The following is a 20,931-nucleotide window of genomic DNA, read 5'->3' as shown; positions in this document are numbered from 1 at the left end:
CTCAGTATTTTCTAGCCTTTTGTCTACTTTGGAGAGAAGGGTGTGCTCTCCACTTCCATAATCGCCACCAGCATCCTGTTTTGCAGGAAGAATGATATAAGATTTCCTTCATAACCACACAGAACCTGCATAAGTCAAGTCCAATACGACTGGAACCTGTTTTGAATGCGAGCTGGTTTTTTCACCATATTAGGCGTGGTGGGGTTTCCGTAGTTTTGTCGAACCCCTCTAGTATCGAATAGGAAGGACAGGGAGTGGTAATTTTGTATTCAGGAAGTATCTGCAGCATTCAGGGAAGACAATAAGTAGTTTTAGCGCTACTTTCGGAACAGCTCTCGTATTATTATGAAGGGAAGCAGTGTTATGCGGCAGTGTTACATGCGGCGTGTGGAAGGCAGTCACATATCTACCGAGACTTCTGAACGATGTGGGCGTGCTTATGCATACCAATGAGCACCTCTCTCTTCTTGGCCTCTGGTGGAGGTCACGGGCGGCACGGAAATGTGCGATCGGGCCTGTCTGCTCTGAGAGGTGCCAGTGACCGGTCCCGGGTGGGGACACCCCACGGCCCACACGTTTGTTGCTGCTGCGTCACGTGCAGTCGCTGACGTCACAGTGGCGGCTATAAGAGGCGGCGGCCGGCCAGCACGGTACTGCATTGCCGCCGACCACGCACCGCGGACATGGCCAGAATCCTGATCGCTTGCTGCCTGCTCTCGCTGGCCGCGGTTGCCACACGCGCGGCGCCGCAGCAGGACAGACTCGACAGAGTCGACATAGACGAGGTGCTGGGCAACGAGCGCCTCTTCAAGGCCTACGTGCAGTGCCTGCTGGACGACGGCGACGGCAAGTGCACGCCAGAGGGCAAAGAGCTCAAGAGTGAGTACCGCCGCTTCACACCTCGCACTCGCCTTTCTCTGCCACCTCTGTCGGCCATTTGATAGGTTTAACTTCCTCTCTAACTCTTCTTCTCCTTCTTCTGCTGACTAGGGATTCCCCTGTTTGTCTGCTGACGAGTGGTAGTAAGGGGCCAACTGCTGTCCAGTTTGGGAGGTCGTCCATGTTTTAGCTAGTATTCAAGGGTCTATCCTTTCCACATGATCCAATTTCCTACCTTTGTCTTCATCCATTTACTTCGATTTTGTATTCCACACGGTTCCCATATCGACCTTTACTCCTTGGAACTATCATAGAATCTTCATTTTCACTACCATTAATTTTTGGTTTATCTATTTCGTTTCTGCTCTAGTTTCTGACAGATATGTCAAAACAGGACATCCCATTGCTTTATATACTCGTATTTTTATTTTCCTCTCAGCAGCCATAAATTTGTTTCTCCATACATCTGGCTACCTTTACTGCCTCTGCCACTTGATTTTTCACTTCCACAGTTAAGTCTTTGTAGCTAGTCATAACAGTGCCTAGATAATAAAAGCTCATCACCTGTTCAATTAACACACCATGTGCATTTAACTTACTTCGCACAGGTTCTTTTGATGTTACCATACTCTTAGTTTTTTAGTTAAGGTTTCCATAACTGATAAGCTGTTTTATTAAACTGATGAAGTTACTTCATCAGTGATGTTGTCCGTTATTAAGCTGAACACGAGTTTGCTTAATGAATCCCCTTGTATAATTCCTTTATCTAATTTAATTTCGTGTGTAAATCTTTCTTGTGTTTTAATTCTAATTCCAGCACACTAAGGGCTAGTAGGAGGTATTCAGTTATCGTTGCTTAAGGAACCTTCCTATAAACCCAGTCTTATGAAAATTGAGAAAACGTTCATAAGGAAGACCAGGTTGTAATTTGAGCTGGCTGCTCGCAAAGGGAAGCAGTGTTACGGGCGCATTTGTGTTACATACTCATGTCTACCGAGACATCTAACAGGTGTGTCCTCGATGGTGAGTGTTCATCGGAGGTGAGGGTGTCATCTGGAGTGCCCCAGGGAAGTGTGGTAGGTCCACTGTTGTTTTCTATCTACATAAATGATCTTTTGGATAGGGTGGATAGCAATGTGCGGCTGTTTGCTGATGATGCTATGGTGTACGGGAAGGTGTCGTCGTTGAGTGACTGTAGGAGGATACAAGATGACTTGGACAGCATTTGTAATTGGTGTAAAGAATGGCAGCTAACTCTAAATATAGACAAATGTAAATTAATTCAGATGAATAGGAAAAAGAATCCCGTAATGTTTGAATACTCCATTAGTAGTGTAGCGCTTGACACAGTCACCTTGATTAAATATTTGAGCGTAACATTGCAGAGCGATATGAAGTGAGACAAGCATGTAACGGCAGTTGTGGGGAAGGCGGATAGTCGTCTTCGGTTCATTGGTAGAATTTTGGGGAGATGTGGTTCATCTGTTAAGGAGACCACTTATAAAACACTAATACGACCTATTCTTGAGTACTGCTCGAGCGTTAGGGATACCTATCATTTCGGATTGAGGGAGGACATAGAAGCAATTCAGAGGCGGGCTGCTAGGTTTGTTACTGGTAGGTTTGATCTTCACACGAGTGTTACGGAAATGCTTCAGGGACTCGGGTGGGAGTCTCTGGAGGAAAGGCGGTGTTCTTTTCGTGAATCGCTACTGAGGAAATTTAGAGAACCAGCATTTGAGGCTGACTGCAGTACAATTTTACCGCCGCCAACTTATATTTCGCGGAGAGACCACAAAGATAAGATAAGAGAGATTAGGGCTCGTACAGAGGCATATAGACAGTTATTTTTCCCTCGTTCTGTTTGGGAGTGGAACAGGGAGAGAAGTTGCTAATTGTGGTACGAGGTACCCTCCGCCACGCACCGTATGGTGGATTGCGGAGTATGTATGTAGATGTAGATGTAGAAGAAGAAAAATATAAATTAATGACCCATCCAATACACTACTCCACTCCATTTAGGCTTGGTGCAGCAACAGTGGTTCAATGTTCCGATGCCCGCATCTCGTGGTCGTGCGGTAGCGTTCTCGCTTCCCACGCCCGGGTTCCCGGGTTCGATTCCCGGCGGGGTCAGGGATTTTCTCTGCCTCGTGATGGCTGGGTGTTGTGTGATGTCCTTAGGTTAGTTAAGTTTAAGTAGTTCTAAGTTCTGGGGGACTGATGACCTAAGATGTTAAGTCCCATAGTGCTCAGAGCCATTTGAACCAATGTTCCGAAAACAGAAAACAGACACTGTTGCAAGAGATTCATTATTAGCTACGCGTTTCGCGTCGTTAACTCGTCTTGAGATTATCTGGAACAGCGGAGACGGCATTAGGCATATTTAAAAGCCATTGACATGGAGTTAAGGTGAACTTCTGTTGCGGTCAACAGTCCGATGGCTAGTCTGATTCAGCTTTCCATCCGACTCTATCCTGTGCAAGCCTCTTCATCTCCAAATAAGTACTTACAACGTACATCCTTCTGTATCTGTTTGCTGTGTTCATATCTTGGTTTCCCTTTATCTCCCACACTTCCATCAAACACTAAACTGATTATCCTTTGCTGTCTCAGAATGTGTCCGACCAACCGGACCCTTCTTCCAGTCAGGTTCTGCCACAAATTTTTCTCCCCAATTCTATTCAGTAACCTGTCCTTAATTATGTGATCTACCAATCTAATCTTCAGCATTCTTCTGTAACACCACAGCTCAAAAGCTTCTACACTCTTCCATGTTTCACTACCGCAAACGGCTACACTCAATACAGATACTTTCAGAGAAGAAATATCAATACTCGACGTTAGCAAATCTCTCTTCAGAAATGCTTTTCTTGCCATTGCCAATCTGCGTTTTATATCCTCTCTACAGCGACCATCTTTAGTTATTTTGCCGCCCAAACAGCATAACTCATGTGCTACTATTAATGTCTCGTTGCGAATCTAATTTACTCAGCATCGCTTAATTCGACTACATTCCATGGTACTGGATTTGCTTTTGTTGATTTTAATCTTATATCCTGCTTTAGAGATACTGTTCATTCAGTTCGTCTACTCTTTCGAGTTCTTTACAGCCTCTGACAGAATTACAGTGTCATCGAAGAACCTGAAAGTTTATTTTATTGTAATTCCTACTTCAAGTTTTTCTTTGGTTTTCTTTTCTGCTTGGTGAGTGTATAGACTGAATCAACGATGATAATCTACAACGCTGTCTCACTCCCTTCTCAACCACTGTTTCACTTTCATGCCTCTTGGCTGTTAAAACTGCTGTGTGCTTTATGCACAAGTTGTAAATAGCCTTTCGTTCCGTGTATTTTACCCCTCCTACCTTTATAATTTCAAACAGTATACTCCATTCAACATTGTCAAAAGCTTTACCTAAGTCTACCTGTCCTTCACCTATCTTCAAAGGTAAGTCGTAGGGTCTACATCGCCTTACGCGTTCTCTCGTTTCTCCAGAATTGAAACTGATCTCTCCGAGCTCAGCTTCTACCAGCTCTTCCGCTCTTGCGTTAAGAATTCATCTTAGTATTTTGCAACCATGACTTATTAAACTGACAGTTTGGTAATACATCCGTCAGCACCAACTTTCTTTGGAATTGTAATTATTGTATTCTTCTTTATGTGCGGATGTATTACGTCAGTCCCCTACATCTTGCACACCAGATGGAAGAATTTTGTCGCGGCTGCCTTTCCCAACGCTGTCAGTGGTTTGATGCAATGTCGGTTACTTTCGGGACCCTGTTTCGGCTTAGGTCTTCTACTGCTCTATGAAATTCTTCTCACATTATTAAGTATCCCATCTCATCTTCATCTACGTTCCCTTACAGTTCTAGTGAACTCGAATTTACAAAATACAGTCTCTAAATGGCTTAATGTTATAACAATTATCTTTATAGGTTTCCTTCACGCTGGTATTTCTGATAATGTGCAGAATTAGCTGATAGAAGTTTCCCAACTGAGAAATTCATTAGCTACACAACGGCAATTTTTGTGATACCTTTGGCGCAAATATGTGACAAAAATCTGTAGGAAGCATAGTCAGTAACCTTTTGATTACAGACTTTGTTGTGGATTGACCATTGGTACCGGAAGTTTCCCTTAGTGAAATGAATGGATACATTTGTGTCTAGTACTTGAATAACGTAAATCTTGCAGGAAGCTTCACAAATGGGTTCGTGAAAGCAGCTCACCTGCCTTTAGACGCACAAAATCGTAAGGCTGAAACAGAATCAATGGACACTCCGTTTATATGGGAATTGAATTACGTAACTCGTTTCAGCAATGATTGCCACTCTTTAAACAATGGCCGTCGACGTAAAATGATCTGGTGTCAACTGGGACTCTTCGTTATTTATTGAACGTTAATGAAAGAAACGGCATCTACTTGGAATTATGTTTCTCTTGATTGCCAATGTCAAATATCTTTTGAGAGACCTATACTCGCTCCTACATGGACTCATGAATACTAGAATGCCATCTTAGGTGTCCTGAGAACAGTTTTAAAAAGAAAAGCTATTTTTCAAGATGATAATGATTGTCCTAGTGGGTCTGTTATTCAGAGTATAGAAAGGCAGTATCCAACGACTGGAAGGACCTTCCCAGCTTTTGACCACTGGATTTCATGGAAATGAAATATAAAGGCTTCCTGACTTCGTCCACATGTATGGTATTTCTTCCGTTATATAAGGCCATATGCTTTATTATCTAGGAAACTGAATTCTGCTTCGTTGTAAGAACTATGATGGAGTTCGGAGGACAGTGTATCTCGCGCAAATGTTATGAAAATTCTCACTTTGTATAAAATTCTTTTGAATTCGAATTCGTGCAGCTTGTTTTCCTACAAGAATTGCTATTTGAATACACTGTTTCAACGGAATATATAATCATAATTTTCGCGAGGTAGAGCGTGATCTAGTCTGCCTCCGTAGCTGAATGCTGACCACAGATGGCTGCCTTACGGAAGACCTTCGTTCGGTTCCCGGTACTGCCAAGGATTTTTCCTTGGTGGGGAGACTGGTACAGGGCGCACTCAGCCTCTTGATGTCAAGTGAGGAGCTACTTGAATGAGAATTAGCAGCTCCAAGGTCTGAGAAGTCGGCAAAACAGCTGGGAGAGCGGTGTGCTGAGCACACACCCCTCCATACCGCATCCAAGTGACTCAGCGAGGCACAGGCTGCGACGGCAGGCGGACAGTAGCCCTTGGGCCTTCACGGTCTGCACGAGGAGCTTGTTTGTACGTAGAGTGGAACTTGCTCACCTGCAGCTCGGTTCCGTTTGTCTCGTACTGACGGACGGAAATACTTACTGGATGCACATTTACGAACCCGTTGTTCAGTTATTCAAAGAAAAATCTGATAGTCCTAAACTGTTCTGTGGGGAAGTTTTCCCTATCCTGCAATTTAATTTCTTTGGCTTAAAATGTCGCTTGCGAAGACGTGTCACAAAAATAGTGAAGACGTTCTACTGCGCTAGAACAAGGTTACGCATACGGACGCTCAAGTTAGGAATGTGAAGCGTACTGGTGGAGGTGTAGAAAGCTTTTTTTTTGGCTAATACTTCAGCCAGAAAGACACCGTTAAACAGTCACGCCAACAATACTTTAGGGATGAAAACTCTGTTCGCTGTTAAATATTTATGTGGAACAGAGATGTTTCGTATGACAGTACCGAAACATACAATTGTATGGTAATGTGCCGCGTCGTGGGGAAACTAGAAAAGAAGATCGTGAAAAAAATCTGAAGTGTGACGATGCTCCAGGACATTAGAATTAAGAGGTCAAATTATTTGAGAAATGTAAAGCGGTGTGAAAAATAGGTGGCGTGAGGATCCTTACTGGATTTTTAGGCGAATGAATGGGACAAGAGGTAAGCCATCAGTAAGGGTTATCTAGCCAGCTGAAAGCGCAGCGCCGCGCGGGATTAGCCGAGCGGTCTTGGGCGCTGCAGTCATGGTCTGTGCGGCTGATCCCGGAGGAGTTTCGAGTCCTCCCTCGGGCATGGGTGTGTGTGTTTGTCCTTAGGATAATTTAGGACTTCAAAAAATGGCTCTGAGCACTATGGGATTTAACATCTATGGTCATCAGTCCCCTAGAACTTAGAACTACTTGAACCTAACTAACCTAAGAACATCACACAACACCCAGTCATCATGAGGCAGAGAGGATAATTTAGGTTCAGTAGTGTAAGCTTAGGGACTGATGACCTTAGCAGTTAAGTCCCATAAGATGTCACGTAGACCCAGCGGGGTGGCGCAGTGGCTAGCACACTGGACACACATTCGGGAGGACGACGGTTCAATCCCGCGTCCGGCCATCCTGATTTAGGTTTTCCGTGATTTCCCTAAATCACTCCAGGCAAATACCGGCATGGCACCTTTGAAAGGGCACGGCCGACTTCCGCCCCCGTCCTTCCCTAATACGATGAGACCGATGACGTCGCTGTCTGGTGTCCCCCCTCACACAACCAACCAACCAATTCCACACACATTTGAACGTTTTTTGAAAGCGCAGCGGAGCAGAAACTTGCAGAACTGATTATTGATGACTAGGAAAACAGATTTTTCAGGAACTTAGATTTGCAGAGCTAGGAGGATTGGATCAAGGTTGGTCGCCGTAACGACGCTTTTTCATTGTAGCAGAGGGTACGTTATTACTAAAAGTTGAGAGAGATTGATGTTGAGCACCAAAATGTGTGCCTTGGTTGCTCAATTACAGTAACATACTGCCGAAAGACAACGACTTACGTTTTCGTTCCAGTCCAAGAGAAATGTCAGGGTAATAAAATCGTTTCAGACACCCGGTTCTCCATCTAACCCACAGCGAGGTAGACCAGTTCCCGCGAGCGCCGTCGAGGCGAAGGCAAACTACTGGGTGTAAGAAGTGGAAGACAGAAGGTCGCGTTCCAAATAAGCAGTGGTCGCAGTTCCAAGGGCGTGCAGCAGCCAGTGGGTCATTGTCACGATAGCTATATTTATCAACAAAAATGCAGAGGAACAGGTACGGATGGGTACTTGCAACACTGTGTATCGATACAGGAGACGTGATTCAATGTTATCTCTGTGAGTCCCGTCAGGAACAGAAGTTGTGGTCTGATGTTGCGGGCAAAAGAATGTTAGCTCTAGACAATATTCTGCGATGTTGTAACTAAACTGTGGATTGGTTCCGTAACCAATTGCCACAGAAATGATGTACTAACCTCTCGAGAACAATAATCGAAGGCAATAACGCGTTTTCATTATTCTCTTTTGGTTACTTCTGGCAGCTATTTGAAGATCATCAGTATTTGTAACGTGAATCCCTTTCCTAGATCTTAACCCACGTCATGGGGTCACTGTTTTTCATCATTTGGCAAATTTATTTTAACTTTGTAACCAGTTCCCTTTCTTTTCGCCTCAAGACTCTGCTAATTTCAATCGCGTGCGCCATCTGTTAATGAATCGTGTAAAATTTATTCAGTACTTTGTCACATTTTACATGCTGTGCGTCATATTTTCTGAGGTGGACATTGTGGAAAAGCCAAATATTTGCCTCAGAGAGCTTGGAAAGCCACTTAAAAAGCACACTCAGTCTGTCTCGTGTACCAGAACAACAGTTGTTAAGCCACTGCGCGGATTCAGTGAGAATCTAGCGTACCTCCGTGCCTCAAGGTTAGACACCATGTTACGCGCTGCGAGGAGTGATAAAGTCTTAAAACACGGGATGAGAAACATAGAAGCAAGCAATTTGGGCCGTAGTAAATATTAGCAAATGTGTCACAGGCGCGAATATGCTTGCCTTCAGAGCAGAATTCAGACGAGATCGTTGTTCATGTATTGGTAATGAAAATAAACCAATGACTTTTTACAGGCGTATAAAATGAAAGCAGCATTGCTAGAGGTGAAACCATGGTCTAGGCTTTCGTTAGTAAGCAAAATAGTCTGGGTCCTAGCTTCGATTCCAGTCATTGCATTAATTCTGGATAAAAAATGTCAGAAATGTCCGCCGAAGACTGCCGGTATAAGGAGTGACCCGCCTTCTCGTCAGTGAATGCGGGGAGCAGAAAGAAGTTCACTGTACCCTCCTTCTCTCGGGATGGGAGGTTGCTCCTCAAAGACGGAAGAGTCTGCAATGACCAATAGTACGAGGATGCAGAAGGTAAGTAAAATCATTGTCTTAAAGACATATGGTGCATCCGCAGAACAAGTGGCCTGTGATTGAAACAAGAGTCGTAATGATCTCTCAATTGGCATATTTTTCCGGAATTAAACTGCTTTCGGATCTTTGGAAAGAGATTGCCCAGAGAGAGGTAACCTCGAGGAAAATATCGAATTACCAACGAAAAGATAACATTCTCCATCTGATAGAGTGGAAACTGAGAAGTTCGCACGTGGTAGGGAAGCTAGAAAAACAGGAAACAAAAATGCAAAGTCTCAGTCTAGATGTAGCGGGTGTTAGGGAAGTATAATGGAAAGTAAATAAGAATTTATGGCCCAAAGAGCGTAGGATAATATGAACAGCAACAGAAAACTGTTTAACGGGAGTAGAACTCTTTATGAATAGGAAGGTACACGTCAGACAATTTCAATTATCTGTCTGTGATAGGCTTATTCCCATCGTAGTCGAGAGCAACACAATGACAAAAATAACATTTAAGATACATATATAGACGCGTCACAAGCAGAATGTGAAGAGATTGAGGGTGTATACGAAGTTTGCGAACTGGTATTTCAGTGTGTGAAGGTAGACGATAAACTAATGACCATGTGGGATTGGAACGAAATAATAGATGAAAGAAGAGAAAAAGTTACGGAAGTAGTAATGAGGAGAAAGAGACTAAAACGACTTTTGCAGTCCACTCCAGCTAATAACAACCGCTACACTAATCAGAAATCACAAGGAAAGGACACGTGTTGGAAAAAGACCCAGGCCACTGAAAGGTTTCAGCTCGATTACGTCATGGTCAGAGAGACATTCCCATACGAGATACTGGTTTGCAAGGCGCAACCAGAAGCAAATACGCACTCGGATAGAAATTAAATAATTACGAGTAGAGTAGACCGAAGTTTAATCGGTATGGAAGGAAGTGGGATGCTTGGGTGCCATGGAATGATGAGGTGCGTCTGAAGTTCTCTGAGCACGTAGATAATGCGATGATGTATAACAGTTAATCTGAAGAGGAACGGACATATCTAGAAATAGTAGAAAATTTGGAAGGCAGTATATAGGTACAAGGAAGGTAACCACGAAGAAATCTTGGGTAACATTAGAAATTTTTCAGTTGATCGAGCAAAGAAGGAAGTAAAAAGAATGTGAATGACTGGAATATGGTCATTTAGTCTCTTAGAAATGGAACAAACAGGAAGAGCAGGGTAGCCAAAAGTAATCGTCATCGGATGGACTAATTCATCGTATAAAAAAGTCAAAAAAGAATCTTAAAATCAAGGATACTAACATTTAGAATATAATGGACAATCCACTGTCAAAAATAGACGAGAGAGGGGATAGGTAGAATGACTACATTTGAGTCCTCTAGGAGAGAGGGAACCATCTGATGACGTCGTATGAGAAACAATGGTAGTCGATATGGAAGACAAAGTTGATCCGGCATTAGGATTTAACAGAGTTTTGGAATACTTGCTATTAACTAAGGTAAAAGATATTGTAAACTTTCCTTCGGTAATTCAAAACCTTTGAACGATATGGTGAACATACGACTACTCGCGTCAGAGTGTAGGATCTGTGAGACTTCGAATGTATCAGGCTTCCGGATAAATATCAGCCACAGAGCCATGAAAATTATCGGATAAGTGCGAGAACTGTAGCACACTCATCTTAGCCGCACGTGTACTCAAATTACTAGCAAAGGTAATATACTAGGTATAGATAAGAAAATCTAGGATCTCACCGATATCGATCAGTTTGATTTTGGGAAAGGTATGGCGACAGACCCCCCCCCCCCCCCCCCATGAACCATGGACCTTGCCGTTGGTGGGGAGGCTTGCGTGCCTCAACGATACAGATAGCCGTACCGTAGGTGCTACCACAACGGAGGGGTCTCTGTTGAGAGGCCAGACAAACGTGTGCTTCCAGAAGAGGGGCAGCAGCCTTTTCAGTAGTTGCCGGGGCAACAGTCTGGATGATTGACTGATCTGGCCCTGTAACACTAACCAAAACGGCCTAACTGTTTTGGCACTGCGAACGGCTGAAAGCGAGGGGAAACTACAGCCGTAACTTTTCCCGAGGGCACGCAGCTTTACTGTATGATTAAATGATGATGGCGTCCTCTTGGGTAAAATATTCCGGAGGTAAAACAGTCGCCAATTCGGATCTCCGGGCGGGGACTACTCAAGGGACGTCGTTATCAGGAGAAAGAAAACTGGCGTTCTACGGATCGGAGCGTGGAATGTCAGATCCCTTAATCGGGCAGGTAGGTTAGAAAATTTAAAAAGGGAAATGGATAGGTTAAAGCTTGATATAGTGGGAATTAGTGAAGTTCGGTGGCAGGAGGAACAAGACTTTTGGTCAGGTGAATACAGGGTTATAAATACAAAATCAAATAGGGGTAATGCAGGAGTAGGTTTAATAATTAATTAAAAAAATAGGATTGCGGGTAAGCTACTACAAACAGCATAGTGAACGCATTATTGTGGCCAAGATAGACACGAAGCCCACGCCTACTACAGTAGTATAAGTTTATATGCCAACTAGCTCTGCAGAAGATGAAGAAATTGATGAAATGTATGACGAGATAAAAAAAATTATGCAGTTAGTGAAGGGAGACGAAAATTTAATAGTCATGGGTGACTGGAATTCGAGAGTAGGTAAAGGGAGAGAAGGAAACATAGTAGGTGAATATGGATTGAAACGAAATAGGAAACATAGTAGGTGAATATGGATTGAAATGAAAGAGGAAGCCGCCTGGTAGAATTTTGCGCAGAGCATAACTTAATCATAGCTAACACTTGGTTCAAGAATCATCAAAGAAGGTTGTATACATGGAAGAACCCTGGAGATACTAAAAGGTATCAGATAGATTATATAATGGTAAGACAGAGATTTAGGAACCAGGTTTTAAATTGTAAGACATTTCCAGGGGCAGAAGAAACTGGGAATTTAAGCAGATGAGACATGGATAAACTGAAAGAACCAGAGGTTGTACAGAGTTTCAGGGAGAGCATAAGGGAACAATTGACAGAAATGGGGGAAAGAATAACAGTAGAAGAAGAATGGGTAGCTTTGAGGGATGAAATAGTGAAGGCAGCAGAGGATCAAATAGGTAAAAAGACGAGGGCTAGTAGAAACCCTTGGGTAACAGAAGAAATATTGAATTTAATTGATGAGAGGAGAAAATATAAAAATGCAGTAAATGAAGCAGGCAAAAAGGAATACAAACGTCTCAAAATTCAGATCGACAGGAAGTCCTGAACTGCTAAGCAGGGATCGCTATAGGACAAATGGAAGGATGTAGAGACTTTTCTCACTAGGGGTAAGATAGATACCGCCAACAGGAAAGTTAAAGAGACCTTTGGAGAGAAGAGAGCCACTTGTATGAATATCAAGAGCTCCGATGAAAACCCAGTTCTAAGCAGAGAAGGGAAAGCAGAAAGGTGGAAGTAGTATATAGAGGGTCTATACAAGGGCGATGTACTTGAGGACAATATTATGGAAATGGAAGAGGATGTAGATGAAGATGAAATGGGAGACACGATACTGCGTGAAGAATTTGACAGAGCACTGAAAGACCTGAGTCGAAACAAGGTCCCGGGAGTAGACAACATTCCATTGGAACTACTGACGGCCTTGGGAAAGCCAGTCCTGACAAAACTCTACCATCTGGTGAACAAGATGTATGAGACAGGCGAAACACCCTCGGACTTCAAGAAGAATATAATAATTCCAATCCCAAAGGTGTTGACAGATGTGAAAATTGCCAAACTATCAGTTTAATAAGTCACAGCTGCAAAATACTAACGCGAATTCTTTACAGACGAATGGATAAACTGATAGAAGCCGACCTCGGGGAAGATCAATTTGGATTCCGTAGAAATGTTGGAACACGTGAGGCAATACTGAACCTACGACTTAGAAGAAAGATTAAGGAAAGGCAAACCTACGTTTCTAGCATTTGTAGACTTAGAGAAAGCTTTTGACAATTTTGATTGGAATACTCTCTTTCAAATTCTGAAGCGGGCAGGAGTAAAATACAGGGAGCGAAAGGCTGATTACAATTTGTACAGAAACCAGATGGCAGTTATAAGAGTCGAGGGACATGAAAGGGAAGCAGTGGTTGGGAAGGGAGTGAGACAGGGTTGTAGCCTATCCCCGATGTTATTCAATCTGTATATTGAGCAAGCTTTAAAGGAAACAAAAGAGATGTTTGGAGTAGGTATTAAAATCCATGCAGAAGAAATAAAAACTTTGAGGTTCGCCGATGACATTGTAATTCTGTCAGAGACTGCAAAGGACTTGGAAGAGCTGTTGAACGGAATGGACAGTGTCTTGAAAGGAGGGTATAAGATGAACATCAACAAAAGCAAAACGAGGATAATGGAATGTAGTCGAATTAAGTCGGGTGATGCTGAGGGAATTAGATTACGAAATGAGACACTTAAAGTAGTAAAGGAGTTTTGCTATTTGTGGAGCAAAATAATGACGATGGTCGAAGTAGAGAGGATATAAAATGTGGACTGGCAATGGCAAGGAAAGCGTTTCTGAAGAAGAGAGATTTTTTAACTACAAGTATAGATTTAAGTGTCAGGAAGTCGTTTCTGAAAGTATTTGTATGGATTGTAGCCATGTAAGGAAGTGAAACATGGACGATAACTAGTTTGGACAAGAAGAGAATAGAAGCTTTCGAAATGTGGTGCTACAGCAGAATGCTGAAGATTAGGTGGGTAGATCATATAACTGATGAGGAGATACTGAATAGGATTGGGGAGAAGAGGAGCTTGTGGCACAACTTGACTAGAAGAAGGGATCGGTTGGTAGGACATGTTCTGAGACATCAAGGGATCACCAATTTAGTATTGAAGGGCAGTGTGGAGGGTAAAAATCGTAGAGGGAGACCAAGAGATGAATACACTAAGCTAATTCAGAAGGATGTAGGTTGCAGTAGGTACTGGGGGATGAAGAGGCTTGCACAGGATAGAGTAGCGTGGAGAGTTGCATCAAACCAGTCTCAGGACTGAAGACCACAACAACAACATGGCGGCAGAGACGGCTGTGCTCTAGCGATTGATAATGAAAGCAAGACCTACTAGATTTCAAGGCTATTAGTACGATTTTTCAACATAAGAAAAGCGTACGACAATATACACTCCTGGAAATTGAAATAAGAACACCGTGAATTCATTGTCCCAGGAAGGGGAAACTTTATTGACACATTCCTGGGGTCAGATACATCACATGATCACACTGACAGAACCACAGGCACATAGACACAGGCAACAGAGCATGCACAATGTCGGCACTAGTACAGTGTATATCCACCTTTCGCAGCAATGCAGGCTGCTATTCTCCCATGGAGACGATCGTAGAGATGCTGGATGTAGTCCTGTGGAACGGCTTGCCATGCCATTTCCACCTGGCGCCTCAGTTGGACCAGCGTTCGTGCTGGACGTGCAGACCGCGTGAGACGACGCTTCATCCAGTCCCAAACATGCTCAATGGGGGACAGATCCGGAGATCTTGCTGGCCAGGGTAGTTGACTTACACCTTCTAGAGCACGTTGGGTGGCACGGGATACATGCGGACGTGCATTGTCCTGTTGGAACAGCAAGTTCCCTTGCCGGTCTAGGAATGGTAGAACGATGGGTTCGATGACGGTTTGGATGTACCGTGCACTATTCAGTGTCCCCTCGACGATCACCAGTGGTGTACGGCCAGTGTAGGAGATCGCTCCCCACACCATGATGCCGGGTGTTGGCCCTGTGTGCCTCGGTCGTATGCAGTCCTGATTGTGGCGCTCACCTGCACGGCGCCAAACACGCATACGACCATCATTGGCACCAAGGCAGAAGCGACTCTCATCGCTGAAGACGACACGTCTCCATTCGTCCCTCCATTCACGCCTGTCGCGACACCACTGGAGGCGGGCTGCACGATGTTGGGGCGTGAGCGGAAGACGGCCTAACGGTGTGCGGGACCGTAGCCCAGCTTCATGGAGACGGTTGCGAATGGTCCTCGCCGATACCCCAGGAGCAACAGTGTCCCTAATTTGCTGGGAAGTGGCGGTGCGGTCCCCTACGGCACTGCGTAGGATCCTACGGTCTTGGCGTGCATCCGTGCGTCGCTGCGGTCCGGTCCCAGGTCGACGGGCACGTGCACCTTCCGCCGACCACTGGCGACAACATCGATGTACTGTGGAGACCTCACGCCCCACGTGTTGAGCAATTCGGCGGTACGTCCACCCGGCCTCCCGCATGCCCACTATACGCCCTCGCTCAAAGTCCGTCAACTGCACATACGGTTCACGTCCACGCTGTCGCGGCATGCTACCAGTGTTAAAGACTGCGATGGAGCTCCGTATGCCACGGCAAACTGGCTGACACTGACGGCGGCGGTGCACAAATGCTGCGCAGCTAGCGCCATTCGACGGCCAACACCGCGGTTCCTGGTGTGTCCGCTGTGCCGTGCGTGTGATCATTGCTTGTACAGCCCTCTCGCAGTGTCTGGAGCAAGTATGGTGGGTCTGACACACCGGTGTCAATGTGTTCTTTTTTCAATTTCCAGGAGTGTAGAATGGTGGAAGGTGTTCGCAGCTCCGAGAAAAATGAAAGTAAGCTATACGCAAAGACGGGTAACATAGAGTACGTACCAGAATCCACACGAAACTATGAGAATATAGGATCCTGAACGAAGGAATCAGGTTAAGGAGGTTGTAAGGCAGACTAAAAATCGGAGAATCAATGACGTAAATGAAAGTAAGTTGGAAGTATAGGATTAAAATGTAGTTAGTAAGAATATCAGTGATAAGATTCGCTGACGACGTTTATTACTCCAGTGAAAATCATGAAGAATTATTACAAGGCTTGTTGAACTGATTCAACGAAGATAATCGATCAATCAATAATCAATAAAACCAAAGAATAACGAAATTAAGGGGAAGAAGCAGATAGAATAAAGATAAACTCAACATTAGAATGGGTGACCAAGAAGTACACGAATCCGATTAGCTACAAATCTGACATAAAAACTAGGTCACCAAGAAGTAGATGAAAATGAGGAATTCTTTTACCCTGAAAAAAAAATAAAAATAAAAATAACATTATAACGGACGAAGCAAGTTGGACACAGAAACCATGCTAGCACAAGCAACATTGCCCCACTTATTGGACGACTCAATTATCCTTGTTTGTAGATCTCTGCTTTACCACGTCGGGAGACGCAACTCTTACCAAAGTGACGCCAAGCCAAAAGTTAGTGCAGAGCTCAAAACATCAGAAAAACTACAGTAACATGTCCTAGTTTTATAGGTTTCTCCCATACTTTTAACGCTAATGTTTTATGTTCCCAACGGATCACCAGATTACTCTTTTATTTAATAAACAGTCTTCTGATATAACAGATGATAATCAATATTTAAGTACGGTCCCTCTGTTCATATTTTGGATGGATTTAATGCAATTTTCTATTATTTAGTCAATCCATTCTAAAGCTTAAGAATTTTCAGTTCAACCTAATTTGACATCCGGAACTTCTTTTTTCTTCTTTGTATGCTGCTTTGTATCTGCTGCTGGGTTCATTACAAAATTGGGGAAATGTTGAAATTTCCTGGCACACTGAAACTGTGCGTCGGAGCGGGACTCAAACTCGGGATCTCTGTTATGATGCTGGCGGACGTAAAGCTTTGAGCAGGGGACCTGAGTCGTGCTCGGTACCTGAATTAGTACTTCGCGAAAGGCAATGGTTCCGGATTCGATTGCCGGTCGGGTCCACTGCATTAATCTGTCGAGAAGTTACAATACTTCCCTAATTATCAGATAAAGAGAGAAGCAGATGTAATGTAGCGTATAAAGAGATCTGGCAGCGCACACTCTGTTACAGAGTGAAATTTCATTCTGGGAAAGTATTTTTTGAAACAATGATTGATTTACACGACTTGAAAAGCAACACATGAGAAGCACAGAAACTAACAATAAGATTAAGAGCAGTAGAAACACAATGTTCTTTACCGTGGTGTTGTGGATCGTGATTGATTTTGACCATAAGAGGCCATAATTTATCAGTTGTATACAATGTTTTCACCACAGTGTTACATATACTTCAAGCATTTTGCTGTTACAGTTGTATTCGACATTAGATTTCATATTTTTATTGTTCTGTATTGGTTGGACACACCCTAATCTATTCGCTAGAGGCAACTATTTCTCGGCTGTTACCCTCAATAACTTTGGCTTGTGATTATAGAAATCTGTTCTCTAGTGTAGAAACGATATTAATTAACAACATGTAACTCCACTACGTTTCATTAATGAAATATTTTGGCACTCGTAGTTGTATTAAGCTGAGATAGGAACGTAGTATTCATTTTCAAAATAATGTTCTGTAGCGCATTAGGTTTTCTCATCTGTAATTTATGTAACCAGCAAGTGTTCAACAAATATCTCTCAAGTTACATGCTGTTTAATTAGTACGGAGGGCCTCAAATACTTCAGTTTCAAAGCATCAGTTCCATATCTGCACCTCAGATGTGCTTAACTTCAACTACAAAGTTCGAGTACGCCATAAGAGTTTTTGAAATCTGCAATTTCAGGACCTAAGTGTGATATATGTGTCTCTTTCTTCCCCTTTTTCCCTGGTCACTAATGCAATGCATTTCACTACAATTTCTTCTCTTGTGACATTCTACTCATCTTAGAGCAGCACTGCTACCCATTTATATAATACGATTAAGTTATATCTTATATTTGCCAGCAGATGCTCAGTATCGGTAATTGCATCTGGTTAAGCTTAGACGAAGCGACTGTCAAAAGCAATAAGTGGTTCGACATACTCCATTGTCGACTTCCTTCCTGTAGTGTGCGTGTATCAAAAGTAAAGGAACCCTATCGTTATTTCTTCTATCCAACACTCCCCATCAACAACGAGAACGGTAACTGCACCTGTTCTCCTCTACTCACAGTACGTTGCAGAATCATGTAACTATAACGTTTACATGCTACCTACATGTTTTGTACGTCTTCCTGTTTACGAATGCTGCGTTCGTGAGGATAATAATTCTGTCATTATCGAATTCCTAGTCACTACGTATTTCTACCAATTCCAAAACTTGCTATACACGTGACTGATCATGTCATTGAAACTTCATAGTTTCGTGAACCGACTCATAAGTCTCTGGCTTCTTTGGAAAATCAGCTCTGTCGCGTGTCGACCACGTAGGCACTAGTTTCGTCATAGAAAGGAAGCACTGTTCCTCTACCCATGGACACGATAAACAGCGACTGTTTCATCAAGACTACGTGCCGACCTTATCTGTAGATAAAAAACTGCTATCGCGTTTTTAAACCATCTCTCGTATTGCTTATTTAAATGACATGCCTCCCGTTACCACCGACATAGTCGTACAGAAAACAGAGAATTATTTACAACCGATACAACAATGGTGTCAATTACAAGTGGAACCAGTACGAATCATACCCCTCAAAGTATTCCTGCACCTCCGGCTAATGTGAAGGAGTCCTCGATCGTAAAAGTTAAAAAGAAGTACGAATTGCCAGTTTCCGTAAAACTTACGTGTAGGAGAATTTGAACATTTCCACCAATAGCAGACACCAACGCGACATCTAGCTTTCGCCGTTATCTTAGCGATGAATTATCCCCTCACTAACCTCTTTCAGCCACTTCATTCGTGACTTTGTTGTTTCACATTTGTGCAGAACTGCTCCCGAACCTGGTGGCGAACGGGTGTAACGACTGCTCGCCGCGGCACCTGGAGAGGTCAGTCAAGGTGCTGAAGCACGTCACGGAGAAGCGGCCGCAGGACTGGGCCAAGCTGAAGGCCAAGTTCGACCCCGCGGGCGAGTACACCAAGAAGCACAGCGCCACCTGGAAGCAGCGAGGCATCAACTTCTGAGCGCCTCTGGGCCCTGCCAGGGGCTCCCGCAGCTGTCTGTGATAACTTACGTACATCATCCACACTCAGCCCACGTCTACATCTCCAGCACCTGACACTCTGCCGCGAGACAGGCTGTGTAGACTAAAAGATAGTGACCGATGAAGATACTATCTAACAAATCAGCTTAATATTGTTCATACTGTACATCCTCAGAGTACAAAAATAAATACTCCGTGACGGCTTCATGTAAAGTGCCAATACTTTGTTGTACATTACATTTTCTGTGCATAGTAGTCTCGATTTTCTCCCATCGACTGATTCTGTAACATGGTTGGTTTTTCCAGTGAAGAAACTGACAAATATTAACACTTTCTACGTTTCCTTTCCTCTGCACACAACTATTTCATGCGTATTTCCTTCCTTAGAAACGACTGATATTGCTGCATATGTTAATGCAGCATCTACGACTCTCATTTATAGAAAAAGAATTTAATGATCTGTGGTAGCTTTCTATATTTAAAGCTGGCTAATGTCAAGGTTGAGATATACTGTGCATCTTTTTGCTAACGTCAGTGACAAATAAAAATTATATTGTGAAATGTTCTCAGAATTTATGTTCCAGCTAACTGATTACTATTTGCAGTAATTGTCGTATGGCTTTTGTACAGACAGTTAAAGATTCGTCACCTTTTTTTTGTGTTCTCAGGACTGTGAACATCAGATCAGAATTGGAAACAAAGCCATTGGGACTTTATTCAATGCTTCTTGGACTCTCACTGTAGAGCAACAACATTACTCAACTGCTGCACTACCGTTCTTCATCCCTAGAGGTCTGAAATGCTTCATATCCTTATCCAAACGCTGCAGTACCGTTTAACACCTATTTTAAGTAGAAAACCTTATGATAGTAAAAAAGTGTAGAGGAAGACATGACTTACGAATGTTTTAAATTATGGTGGAAGAGGACCAGTTTGTCTGTGTTCATGAGATGTAGAATAAGTGGTATCTACTATCGAAGAGAAAGAGTTAGATCTTATTAAAAGAAAATTTTAAAAAATTATAAATGCTGGGCGCAGATCTCGAAATAAGTAGGTGAAGATAGGAAACACTTAAAAGATATATCACCTGAACGACTTACAGGAGCGGTGTAGTTTGCTTAGCTGCAACGAATGTAATGTAAATAAAGTTCTATGATATCTTTTCGTGTCCGTAACCGGGTCACACAATAGGCTAAACTCAGTATTTAAAAGGTCCACATGGCCACCATTTTCAGACGAGGACTCTGTTTACTAATCTCGCCGAAACTGATTCACTGTATCTTAGTTAATCTATGATCCGGTTGCAGACCCGACAAACAAATCACAAGCTAATAAGACCGAAAGCGTATATAGTCAGACTAAAATTCTATAATTCAAAATTATGTGGACGAGACTCTACCACACAAATCGCTTAAACTGGAAATGCGAATACAACTATTTGCACCCAATTCCTCATATTTGCCAAAATAAGTAAGTTCTAAATTGGCTATGGGCCTGTTACTGTAAACCACTGTGGCCGAGGTACACAATTTTACAGAAACCTTAATTTGTAGTCAAGGAAACATCACGCGATCCAGTGACTTGTCGTTAAATGTGGATCTGGGCTTTATTCTGACTCTGCACCTGCTCATCTCGTAATTGCGAATTTCTGGATCAAATGTGACTCACAGGAATTTACAGGTCCGTTGACAGATATATCAGCTGGCGTATAGTGAAGGGAAAACTGCCAAGTAATCATTATGGCTGCCTCGGGAAAAATTTAAAATCTCGATTAGTACACGACCACCGAAAATGTTACAAGTTCTTGGTGAATCGGTTTAAAAACTGGTGAATCTGCGGGAACTCGCGAAATGAAACATTGTGTATACTGTGCCCCAATTTCCAAAATTTCGTAAGCCGACGCGAGTACAGACTTGAGACTTTAAATTCAAATCGAAACTAGC

The 20,931-nt window shown here is 43.1% G+C and overlaps 1 protein-coding gene across 1 annotated transcript; it reads left to right on the top strand.

The window, feature by feature from the left end:
- The first annotated feature begins 644 nt into the window (after positions 1-644).
- Positions 645-19,208, top strand: LOC124615384 (ejaculatory bulb-specific protein 3-like). The gene is made up of 2 exons (XM_047143208.1): positions 645-879; positions 18,772-19,208. The coding sequence occupies exons 1-2, from the start codon at positions 684-686 to the stop codon at positions 18,966-18,968; spliced, it is 393 nt and encodes a 130-aa protein (XP_046999164.1). The 5' UTR covers positions 645-683; the 3' UTR covers positions 18,969-19,208.
- The last annotated feature ends 1,723 nt before the right edge of the window (positions 19,209-20,931 follow it).

The sequence above is a fragment of the Schistocerca americana genome, chromosome 5 (genome assembly GCF_021461395.2).
Source record: "Schistocerca americana isolate TAMUIC-IGC-003095 chromosome 5, iqSchAmer2.1, whole genome shotgun sequence".
NCBI lineage: Eukaryota > Metazoa > Arthropoda > Insecta > Orthoptera > Acrididae > Schistocerca > Schistocerca americana.
The sequence above is the reverse complement of the archived record's forward strand: the minus strand, read 5'-3'. Positions and strand labels throughout refer to the sequence as shown.

Bases quoted from the DNA above. Each gene is read 5' to 3' on its own strand.
- LOC124615384 (XM_047143208.1), top strand. From the start codon at position 684: ATGGCCAGAATCCTGATCGCTTGCTGCCTGCTCTCGCTGGCCGCGGTT. The intron at 880-18,771 runs GTGAGTACCGCC...ACATTTGTGCAG, and splicing joins AGAGGGCAAAGAGCTCAAGA to AACTGCTCCCGAACCTGGTG.